The following is a 12,631-nucleotide window of genomic DNA, read 5'->3' as shown; positions in this document are numbered from 1 at the left end:
AGTGCAGTATCAAAATATCCCTGCGCCTAACTCATTAAAAGTAAAGCACTTATAAGACAAAATGGCGTACAACATCAAAAGTTAAAATGATACGATTTTATTACATATAAAAACGATTAATTGTCTGGTTTATTTACGAGGAAATAAATAATGCCCTAAAAGAATGGTACATTTGAATTAAACCACGCTGACTCGTCAGATCATATATATATATATATATATATATATATATATATATATATATATATATATATATATATATATATATATATATATATATATATATATTGGTCTAATAGAAGTAACCTACAACTTAAACTTTCATTACAGTTGTCTGCACAGTCAACATTTGCAGCTAAGCGATTCATGACACACACTTAATAGTCAGTTCTGGCCAAAAGAGTCAGGTTTACAAGATAATAAACCCATTACATCTAAGTTTCCCTGGGTGCACTGACTGTTATGATCATCTTAAATCTCATACGCTTTTTCTGCCGGAGCCGGATGAATGGAGTTAGGACGGTCATGACATTCTGAATATACAACTCTATAATTGACACAAAAATTTCCCATAAATTATGCTATTTTTAAATCTATTTACAGTAAAGTGTTGTATTCTGATCTGCAAATATATTTTCCATCAAGCTTTAACGGAAAAAGAATTAGATTGACATTCCCTATTTGACCTCAATACAAATAATGATGAAACTTTGTACCATAGAGTTCCCATCGCCTATGACTCAAAGTCGTCCTTAATTTTGATATGCAGTTAATTTCAGGTATCAGTTTATGCTTACTATCTTTAGTGCGCATGTGGGGTGAAATACGTAACACTTTTCTAACCATGGCGTCAATAAGGCATAAATCATGTGTTACAAATATTTTTAAGAGCAAAAAGAGTGCTTGTTGCAGGTGAGTCGGATGTTCTGAGGAAGCCTTTTCTATGTCTGGTGTAGATAAAACGTTCTGAGAGACAATCACTCTTCTCTGCATACTTGAGGAAATTTTTTTTTTTTTTTAAACATTGTTTTTAGAAAGGTCTTCGGAAATCACGAAGAGATGTGGCTATTATTAATCTGCCCAATGTTCTCTTGTCTGGCGGATGGCCTGCTGCCAAGTAGATATATCCTGTCAAGAAAATAATAATACAATATACAATAAATACATAAACCTTTATTCGTGTTTTGTTGTAAGTCTGCGAAAAGAACGAGTCTGATACGGCGTTGGGATACGTATTCACAAGCCGAATCAAACGAGTTCTTTCCCACTACTCAGAGCAAAACATGAAAGAGGTTATATATTTATTACATACCACCTTTTTATGCTTTCTAAATATTTTAACATTATTGTATAAATGAAATTCGAAACGAATCGGAATTTATGAAAGTTTGAATCAGTGTGTCTAAAAAATCTAGCAGCAGACGTCAAAGAAAACACGTAAGTAGTTGGAATCTGGGTGTATGCTACAGAAATACGGATTGAACAGATGTATCGCACGCCATATCAAACATACAAGATTAAATGGGTATGAAATAATGGCGAAGACCAGACAAAACAATTCTTATAACTAGATCTTTGGTTCCATATACAGTTCACACATATTATCTTTAAGGCTTACTATCTAGTGAAAACGAGTTTGATACGGCGTTGCAATGTCGAGGCCGTCAGACCCAGCTTGTATAATATTTCGCCGTATCAAACGAGTTCTTTCCCCAGACTCTGAACAAAACACTTATGTTGTTTTCTATTTGTTACATATCCCGTTTTTATTTACACGTTCTTTTAGCAATTTTTAGTGTATATTTAAAAAGGTAATTAGGCAATTATTGTTTTATTAAAGATATTGTATATCCCTCAGCATGTAAACATACGTAGCCGGAGCTAAGCCTATATTTGTACTGTGGAAGTTGCGTCATGACTATGCAGTACAGATATGGATTTACTATTTAGCTTCGAAGTTTTAAAAAATGCTGTATGGTAAAATGAAGGGGTTTAATCTGCAGTCACAAGCAAGTGAATGTTTTCCTTACCTCTCAAGTGGAACATAAGTTTTGGACCAGTAAGTGGCCCGTTTTCGTAAACTCTACTTACTGAATAGACACTTTTCTTCCAAGCAAATTTCAAGGCAAGTTGTACAGACTAAAAGTAACTAAATACAATCAGGTTTAAACAGAAAGTTCTTTCATTTACAGTACATTCAAATTCTCTTTTTTTCAGTTAACACCAGAAATTATGTATGCATTGAACTTAAAGCGATAATTTAAGTATAAAATTAAGAAATCAAAGATTCGGTCTCTTTCTAACATGCAGATTAGATTTTAATATTCCTTTGGATATTTTTAAAGAAGAAGAATCTAAACAATATTGCAGTATTGGTCTGTTTTCTTTTTACTTTCTACTTTAACAGTCGCAAGAATTTATAATGTAAACATACATTTCTCTCATTGTCAGGGGCCCCGAGTGGCCGAGTGGTCTAAAGCGTTCTCCGTTACGGATCACTGCCATCTCACCTCTGTCTGCGTGGGTTCGAGTCTAGGATTCAGCCAATGTGGGTATGTGAGAAAGCTTGCCAGTAGCTTCTCGTGGGTCGGTGGTTCTTTCCGGGGTTTTCCCGGGTTCTTCCTCCACCATTAATACTGGCCGCCATGTATAGCCTATCGTGTGCTGAAAAATGGCGTTAAACCCTACAACAACAACAACTCTCATTGTCCCCCAGCGACTTCGCTAACAATGTACATAACGGATGTACCAGTCCTAATTTGGGTCACAATACAAACCACTGCTGCTCTATATCATACGTCTGCCATTACGTTGTAAATGTTTGTCAGTTTTATCATCAGGTTTACAAAACAAATTCAAATCCTCGATAGTTTTATCACACAAATTTTTTAGGTCCATACACCTAAACTTGTTCCTTAAAAATATAATTCAGCAGGCTATATTTTGGAAACTCTGAAGTATAAATGGTTTTTTTTTTATCAACGTTTGGTATTTTAGATGATATACATTGTGGAATGTCTCGTGGGAATTAAACATAAAGTTTTGCCCAAATGTCGGATATTTCTAACCATGCATAGAATCTTGAGTTGACTCCATGAGTTTTTCTTACTTTGTTTCTTGTTTTAAAAATGTCAATACAAGATTTCAGCGGCACAGTACACACACACACACACACAAACACATACACACACACACACACACACACACACACACACTCTCTCTCTCTCTCTCTCATATGTTAAATATCACTTTGCCCACCAGCTTCATTTGATAACTCATTGTCAAGCATTCTGTTCAAGATATTGTTGTCCACTTCAACAAACAATTAATTTTTCGGCCTAGATACAGTGAAATGCATCTAAACTGCCCTACGCTACTTACAGTACTCTTCGTTATCCCCAGCGTCAAAAGCGGCCATTTTAACCAAATATTACTGCATTTCTTAAAATTACAAACGGTGTTGACAGTTGTGAATAATTTAAAATGTATAGCAATAAACCATCCGCTATATTTATAAGCGGACTATTATTTGGTATTTTAACTTGTAAATGTTTTCCAGGCTGGGTGTACGACAGGAAAATTTTTGGTGTGCAACACGCCGAATTACAGACTGAGTTTCTATATCGAAGGACAGAACAGCAAAGTAAGCTTAAATGGGTATATAATAAATTTAGTGATTGTCTACAATTTCTTTTCTCTGTAGGTGGATTATACATTAGCGAACTTGTGACCGATACCGTCCAATCCAGTCTGTTGTCATTTGCAATCCATAAATCAAGCCAGATAATAACGATCAGTGTAAAAGTTGATATCACTTGTGTTGTTCGTTTCCGTATGTGTTTTATAATAGGAATAAGTTGTTGTAGCTAGACTATGTTACGTCATACGCACGTATAGAAGGACGAAGGCATTCCCCTCGTCGCCGAACAACAAAGAAAGCGGTTGCGTATGTTCAATGTACACACTGGTCATATCAAGGTTAATTGCAATACTAACAAATTATTACAAATAACTGGTCTGAAATGCATTTTTGTCCCCAAAAAACATTCTCACCCAGCTGTGTATATGCGCTATACGCCTTCTAATCATATATGGCTGACCCTCTATAGACACTAAATATTGTCTACTAATGAGGTATACAAAAATGTAGTTGGTCACAATCCCCATTCTTCTTGCACGCATTACAACATAGTTCGAGGTTATTTAGGGAGAATCAAGTGCGAGATACGTTCAAGTTTATTGTAATCAATGTCGATAATTCTTCTCTACTGACGTAGTGGTAAAAGAAAGCAGTTCCATTTCAGCAATTTGTTAGTCAACGTATGTGAAAATGGTACTGATGTAATGAGATTGTCCTTGATGCAGCTGGGTTGTTTTCACAGACGTCACGATTGTGTACGCAAATACCCACAATGCAACGAGCGCGTATCTTGCGCCGCCATCTTGAGTCACAAACAAACCTTTATCAACACGAATCATCACGTATATTCAAGACAATACTCATATTTAATTGTCGATTAGGATATTTACTTAATCGAAATGATACATACTGCTTAGGGGACATGTTCTGGTGAAATGCAGCTTTCAAAAGTTTATTACGTTCAAAAATTTGTACGCAATAAACACACCAGCACCCTCAGCAAGTGTAATCAATATTTACTCATATTTCACCTGTTCGTCCAAACGTTTGTGAAAATCTTTACGTTTAGGTTGCCGTGGCTTTTCAAGATTTGCTCTTATTTTTCTTTCATAGTAGATGCACACAAAGCAAAAGGTTGTACAAATACGGCGTCACCATGCGTTATTGTAACAATCTTTCATGCAAGCAACCAAGAAAGTATATTTTATATAGTTATTTAATTTCCTCTATCAATTTATTTCTGTCGCATTAGAAAATAAATATTGTGTTGTTTAATTTAAATTCCAACTAAATGTCAAGCGAATGTTTTGAATAAATAAAAATGTATCCCAAATCTGCAAATCTGTACAATGTGAAAGGTGACTTGGATTTTATTTCATCCGTGCGGTGTTAAAAATGTTCCAATATGAAACGATTTTGGTTAATATTTTGGTTTATCTTTGCAAGAGACGGTTTTATGCATGTGTTAGAATTGCACATTGTAGAAACTGTGTCCATAGCAAAATGCTTCGCTGATTACTCAGTTGGCATTTTTATTATACCTTCTCTGAATCCGTCTATTTTCCCCTGAGTAATTTAAAAAGGCTGCCAGCCGCTGCCATTATCCCGACTCCAGCACTGCGGGCCATAAGAACACCTGGAGACGCAGTGGCTACCAGCTGAAGCTTGAGAACTGGAGTCAAACGCACAACACTCTTATCAGTGTGGGATGAGACTAGTGCACAACTCGACGAAAATTATCCTTCTGGGCGTTGGATGCAGTCCAAGTCTAGGACAAACAAACGGCGGAGAGAGGGATGAGGAAGGCAAACCTTACACAGGTAACCAGCAACTCTACGACTGCGATGTAAGTCCTGTCCAGGCAACAACTCCCACAGCCCGTTGCCACCCCGTTGAGCAGACGAGAAACACTACTCCCACTAAAGTACGGCAGGAAACAATACCCACAACGGCAAGTAAAGAAGTACAGACAATATTTTTCTGCTGTATAATTTCCGAGTACTACTGTCACCAAAGAAGATAAACATGAGGAAACTAACAACAGACAAGAAGAGGAGACAGAGGTTGTTCAAGAAAAGATAAAGGAAGAATAGGAATGCGACCCAAATAGACAGAGGCTCCGTAACCTTGGACTTCAAGAGACTATAGAAGACCCCAAGAAATCTGGCAACCTAATTAGAACTGTCAAATACTTGGCGTGGATGTCTCTTAGGACAAAGAAAGCAAGGCCTCAACAATGGGAGACGATTCTTCTACAATTAATACAGCGAGGCATGTGAAAAACACCCGATGTCGACCCTGGAGGAAGCTGCCGAGTACTTAACCGAATTACATGAGTTTGAGGCATTCCCTACTCAGCGGTATGAAGAAACTAGGATGGCTGCAGAGTTGTGGGAACAAGAGAACAGCCGCAACACATTCAACCTGCCGACTTAAAAGGCCCTTTTGATGGATACCAAACAAATTGCCTCTTATCAAGGGATTTCAGTTTGGCTTGAAATACCAATTTTATAAAACTTATCAACCAAATATGAGCTTTTAGTCACCGTTTAAAAGTCATAACCACTTACCCTTACATGGTTGTACAAAATACAACTGGTCTCTAACACCAAAAATTCCTTTTAAATTCCATTAAGTGACCATGATCAAAACCCGTGGCATCTCCTCCTTTATTTTGGATACCAATTACCGGTATGTATCTAAAGTGTACGCAGGTTTGTTCCGGAATCATTTGCATGCAGCAAAATTGCACATTTTAATGAACAGGTGAAATCAGACCCAAAACATCGTCCATCAGTATCAACACAGATTTGTGGGGTTGATTTATCGGACTATGAATTACTATATGCTGTTTTTAATAAAACTTGCGTTCTATATAAATTCTACGTCTGGTTTCGTCCAGTCATTACAGATTAATATTGCAAATTTACTTTATATTCAAGTTAGAGTGTTAGTTTAACGGTACACAAATTTGTGTAATTTAAAAGCATCAAATCTATGATTTTTTCCCTTCTTTGTACTGTTTTGTCTATGTTACTCTCATGGATGACGCGACCTATCTCGTTGGTATTGTCATTAAAAGTATTTTGTAAATCTGTATTTTGTTTTAAATGGGACTATATCTTCGTTACATTAAAATGAAAAGAAGTAACACTTGTTTTCTTGGACGTTATCTTGCGACACAACTAGCTTTGACCATTCTGCTGTCATAATCAAACTTGCGAAAATAGGCATTATCTCTTTAATGTGTGAAATAGTTATATTACCTCTCTGTAAACACGAAAATAAAATATGTGCAGTTTTATTAAGCTCTAGCATTGGTCCAGAAATCCCAAATTTACACTAAAACAGCTAAAATTATACACATTCAAACACATGCACTTATACTTTCATACTTAAAAACTCACACCTCATACACATTCAAACGCGATCACTTATTGCATCAGTTGTGTCTACAGTAGAAGATTGAAAGAAAAAGTAGAATAAAAATTGGGCAGAGACAAATAGCTGTCAATATACCGAGGAATACTGAATTACTGTAAGTCTTTCAAATATTATTTTTGTCCATAAAATGGAATCAACTGTGGTAGGACCAGATCTGGCTGTGCATTATTCGAACTCAGATCTGGGTCGACGATTTGCACATGTGGATGGTGTTATATACAGATGGATGCTTAGGTAAATACATTATTCGATATCAGATCTGGGTCTACGATTTGCAAATGGTGTTATATACAGATGGATACTTAGGTAAATGCATTATTCGATATCAGATCTGGGTCTACGATTTGCACATGGTGTTACAGACAGATGGATACTTAGCTAAATACATTATTCGATATCAGATCTGGGTCTACGATTTGCACATGGTGTTACAGACAGATGGATACTTAGATAAATACATTAGTCGATATCAGATCTCGCTCTACTATTTGCACATGGTGTTATAGACAGATGTATACTTAGATAAATACATTATTCGATATCAGATCTGGGTCTACGATTTTTGCACATGGTGTTATAGACAGATGTATACTTAGATAAATACATTATTCGATATCAGATCTGGGTCTACGATTTGCACATGATGTTATAGACAGATGGATACTTAGGTAAATACTCACACAACCAACACAACAGCAATTGAGGTTTGTGTAGCCGACGTCAAAAAGACAAATCCACTCATTATGGACACGGTGGCAATGTACGTTTCTTTGCTGATGATATTTGACACCATGCTACACACCGTCTCTACAGCACAGATCCCGGCAAACAGCGAACCTGGATGTGGACGAAGGCGTTTTAAGTACACACATAAATGGCTAGGAAACGTTTATTTTTACTCCATTTTAAAACATCGTTGTTCAAAATACAGTTGCTTTTATTAGTGCTAAGTACTCAAAGTAAAACGGATAAGGAATATATTATATTTCATATCTCAATTCTTTATATCATTATATATCTTTGATTCGATTGTTCACTTGGAAGCAAAAGATAAAAAACACAGTTTGAAACAGAAGCTAATAAAATAAAAAAAATGACAATTATAATAACCGATTACATCAATTCAGCGGTAAGTGTTTGGAAAAAACTTAAGTATTCCTTTTAGCTGATCTGATACTTCTATTATTGCTGGCCAGTTTGTCATTTTTACGTGTACAATGTCAGGAGTTATATCAATCAATGCCTCATCATGGTCTGCGTTTGATGTTGTTTTGTTCGTTCAGCATAAGATCTATTTCGACTGAGGTAGGAGCTGTCGGTTTAGTTTAGTGGTCGGAAGTGGGGGAGGTGTGGGGGTGGAGACTGGAAACTTTTAGTATGTCCTTAGAACAAATCCCCCTAAGAGTAACATCTTGTCCCTGACTTTTGTACAGGATGTCTTCTTATGGTTTAAAGCCTAGCAACGCCATACTATTGCATTGTATCGTTTCATCCTTTGTGGGTGCTGGCATGTTTTGTTTTCGTTTGGAAATTCCGGTCTCACCCCCACCCCATTTTTGTGTGATACTATGATTTTGCTCGCCATGTGTGCCAAAATCAGTATGTCTCATGTTGTTTATCCCAGCACCTCATCACCACATACCCATCCCTTACCTTGGCTTTCGTGAGGCGTCATGACGGACATTATGCTGCGGATCATGGGAAATGCCAGAATACCCAAAACACCAACAGCTGGAACTTAAAAAATAATTCAAAATTACTTATATCAAAGCGGTCATCATGCAAGATAGGCTCTCTATAACAACGGTAGGTATATTATAGTCTGAGCAAGTCCTATAGATTTCTTAATGTAAGACCGCCCACCAAAACGTTCACCTACACCAAAGATAAATTTAAAAGATTATGACATATCATATAACACCCTAAATCGTCGGGTAATGATTTTAATAAGAACAAATTCACGCCAAAATTGAAATGAAAGTTATACCCATCAAACAACGCCCACTACTATCCAAGTGAGAGAAAAAAGTCTGACCAGGGGTCTGTCTAATTATAAACCCTTAGGCATCAGAATGATTATCTTTACTAAAGGTTAGATGGAGAATTTCTTGACTGCATCGTACCATAGGTGCTCGACGCGATCTTGATGTTGAGAGAAAAAAAACAATAATCTAAAGGAAAAAATCATACAGAGTGACAAAAATACCTTAGATTACCCACATGACCCGTTCTGACATAGGACCCTCTCTATCATAATATATAAGAGAGAAGGTACGGAACTTCCAAATACTTCATTCCACCCATGACCCTCGATTTCCTTCTGCTGTTTCCATTTTTAAGGCACACGACCATACTATATGGCTTGTTTTAATCTTGAGATATTTTTCTGTCCATCAAGCCATTATTAACTTTCTTGCGATGTACCAAACCGAAGTTACGGGCTCCGAAACGTGCGATTTTCGCGAACTTTTTCGTTTTGGACAAGTGCGTGCACATGTGAAAACCGCTACATGTACCATGTTTTCAACTCTATGGTGCATCCCTTCTTGAATTACAGAACAGTGGTAGATGCAAAAGTACGTTTTTAATTACCACTAACTCGATTTAACTTTAGGAATCATGTTCTATGCAAGAATTAGACATTGTCTTCTTCACTGCCTATACATTGTATACATGCGACTCTATTTTCAAAATAGGTAAACTATGCGGCACACACGTCAACGCCGAAATATGACTGGCTCAAAAGGTTATACTTATTATCACATGAGTTCGGACTTGTCTCAGAGTAAAAAATCGCACGTTTCGGAGCCGGTAACTTCAGTTTGGTATATCGCAGAAAAGTCAAAATGGCTTGATGGACAGAAAAATATCTCAGGAATAAAACAAGCCATATAGTATAGTCGTGTGCCTTAAAAACGGAAATAGCAGAAGGAAATCGAGGGTCAAGGGTGGAATGAAGTATTTGGAAGTTCCGTACCTTCTCTCTTATATATTATGATAGAGAGGGTCCGATGTCAGAAATGGTAATGGGGGTAATCTAAGGTATTTTTGTCACTCTGTATGATTTTTAACTTTAGATTTTTGTTGTTGTTTTTTTCTCAACATCAAACTCGCGTCGAGCACCTGTGTATCGTACACGTCAGCCGCCGTATGATGCAGCTTTCTGCTACGCTGTATATTTCGTTCGTAACTACAGTCCAAAGAAAACACCTAGCTGATGATATCAATACTTTTATTTAGATTGTAACAACAAGGAAATTACCTTTAGAAAATTGAACCCTTTATGAGGATTGGGAGTACGACTGTTGTCTCTCTCATCCCGCCCCTACCCCTTTCTCCGCGGTATTTCCTCTATTACTTTATAAGATTATACAGGCCCTATAAAAATATGTTGACTCATAATCATACAGGTACAAATATGACTTTCCCTTACCCATGTAAAACACTGTCTCGGTTTTGGCTAGACCCTCCAATACCATACTTCCGGTTGTTGACACCAGTCCCAGAATGGTGAGCATCTCGGATGACAAGCATTTTAATAAGAGCGGGCTAATAAGAACACCGAAAATTGACTCCGCTCCTTTTTTAACTGTACCAAATATTCCCACTTTGACCGAATCCCAGCACATTGGAGCACCGAGCAGGTACAGAGTTTCCACTGAAGCCTTGCCAACTCCACCCAATGAAACAAAGCAGAAGCTGATTAAGAGAACTGCATATTTCCAACGTTTTCCATAATATTTTTTCGACACGTAAAATTCGATTGCTTTTCCTAATGTATTGCAAACTGTGGTCCGGGAGGTAAGCTTGTTGTTCCTACAAGTCTCTGGAATGCCGCAAATAACGATAAGCACGGCAATAGAAATACAACTCGTTGCTAAAACCATCGAGTAGAAATAACCTAATATTGCAATAAAATATCCCGTCCCGAAGGATGCAGCTGTTCCTGCAATACTACTGACTAATTCTACCGAAATGATAGCAAATGATCGGGTTTTTCCCGCCTTTGTAATATCAGCAACATATGAAAAAGTTCCTGCAAGAAAGCTGAAGGAACCACCTGCACAACCGTCAATAAAAGATCCAATTAGTATGTAGATTAAATTGGCATCAAAATAAATCACAGCTGTCAAAACGCCCGATTTCACCAGTACCCCGAATGCTACGCTTAGCAGAACTAATCTCCGTCCTAATCTATCCGCATATGTCCCGAACACAATACTCGAAAATACTGCCGGTACGCCACTGGCGACTGTAAAATACATGGTCCATCGTGACGTTTCCTGTTGAACCGTTATGTAAGACTGATACAGAGGATTCGATGTGTTAGAATTACAACCAGTCATGTTGTCGTTAGCTGTATCATTGTTGCCGATGATGGTACTTTGGAAATAAGCACGAACATATTCCGTAGAGATGTACGAGCTAATACCCAATCCAAACGTCTGTATCAGTATCACAGGCACAATGAGGTAATGAGCAGGGCGGATTACCCTCACATTACCACCGCTGGGCTCTAACAACGGTTTCTTCTCACTCTGTTTCATTTACGCTGTGTACTGCAAAGTTAGATCTATCATTAGTTTATCGCTTTAAATGTAGTTCGTACCTGAATTGATAAGTCACACTTCGGGTGACGAGATAACTTGCTTTGTCCGACAATGGGTTTAGCTGTTAATCACATCCTGTGTTCATATCAGGTCAGCTCTGTACAGTCAGGTCAACCATTCGTCTAATAATCCAATACGCATGTATATGCACTGTCATGTAGCTCGTGTTTATATTAATTAGGTCATCTCTTGCAGTCGCTTCTAGCTCCCTGCTTACATTCCAGAACACACAGTGTGTGTGTGTGTGCATGTGATGTCATATAGATAATGGATCCATTTGTACTATACAGATTGAGTTACGAAGCAAATATGATTTTTACGCAATGTATACGCAACTTCCTGTGAACCTAAGTAACCTTATATTCAACATATAATTTAACATTTAAAAGTCGCGAGCATATCCGTCTTTATAATTAATTGATGTAAATCCCTTGCCATGTTCTAAACTTTTAACGTTTTGGAATGAATGTGAAGAGTCCGTGTGTTGTCCTCTGACAGGATATCAAGTTCGGGTTTTGTCTCAGTTTTAAATGAGTAGACAATAGTGGCCTATGAGCGATACATTTTTTTTTTAAAGTTATTGTGCGACATACTTCTGTAAAATATTTTTATATTTTATCTTAAAGTATTGTATAAATGTTTGCTCTTTACTTTAGTGTTCAGAAGTACGTATTTTTGAAGAATTACAACACAGGCATTCCTCGGAAGATGTAACAAAACAAGGACAAGGTGTAAATGGTTGCCACGCGATATTAAACTGTTATGAATTGAAAGGAGTTGTATAGTCTGGTTCCCTACAACGTACGCTTCCTGCATTGCACTCTCCGCTGTACGAAGTCAGCTGAACGCCGACGCTTTATTATAATGTGATCAAAACAATATGTCAGTATATTGATAACGCTCGGTAATCAAATCATGGCGAATTTATTCCTTTATA

At 37.2% G+C, this 12,631-nt stretch overlaps 1 protein-coding gene across 1 annotated transcript; it reads right to left on the bottom strand.

The window, feature by feature from the left end:
• Positions 1-76: 76 nt before the first annotated feature.
• LOC149806632 (lysosomal proton-coupled steroid conjugate and bile acid symporter SLC46A3-like) lies at positions 77-12,008 on the bottom strand. Its single transcript, XM_089955913.1, has 4 exons — positions 10,518-12,008; positions 8,738-8,821; positions 7,765-7,921; positions 77-1,128 (listed from the first exon to the last, which is right to left on the bottom strand). Exons 1-4 carry the CDS (start codon positions 11,629-11,631, stop codon positions 1,050-1,052), a joined length of 1,434 nt encoding a protein of 477 aa, XP_089812039.1. The 5' UTR covers positions 11,632-12,008; the 3' UTR covers positions 77-1,049.
• Between the last annotated feature and the right edge of the window lie 623 nt (positions 12,009-12,631).

The sequence above is a fragment of the Sinohyriopsis cumingii genome, chromosome 1 (assembly GCF_028554795.1).
Source record: "Sinohyriopsis cumingii isolate HCF-2022 chromosome 1, ASM2855479v2, whole genome shotgun sequence".
In the NCBI taxonomy this organism is placed as follows: Eukaryota; Metazoa; Mollusca; class Bivalvia; order Unionida; family Unionidae; genus Sinohyriopsis; species Sinohyriopsis cumingii.
Note: the sequence above shows the minus strand (reverse complement) of the source record. Positions and strands in the feature narration are given on the sequence as shown.

What these genes read in the sequence shown, in the direction of transcription:
- LOC149806632 (XM_089955913.1), bottom strand. Translation starts at nt 11,631, where the DNA reads ATGAAACAGAGTGAGAAGAAACCGTTGTTAGAGCCCAGCGGTGGTAAT. An exon ending in GACGCCTCACGAAAGCCAAG is followed by an intron (nt 7,922 to 8,737) that starts GTAAGGGATGGG and finishes GTCCACATCCAG; the next exon opens with GTTCGCTGTTTGCCGGGATC. An exon ending in ATTGCTGTTGTGTTGGTTGT is followed by an intron (nt 1,129 to 7,764) that starts GTGAGTATTTAC and finishes TTTTCTTGACAG; the next exon opens with GATATATCTACTTGGCAGCA.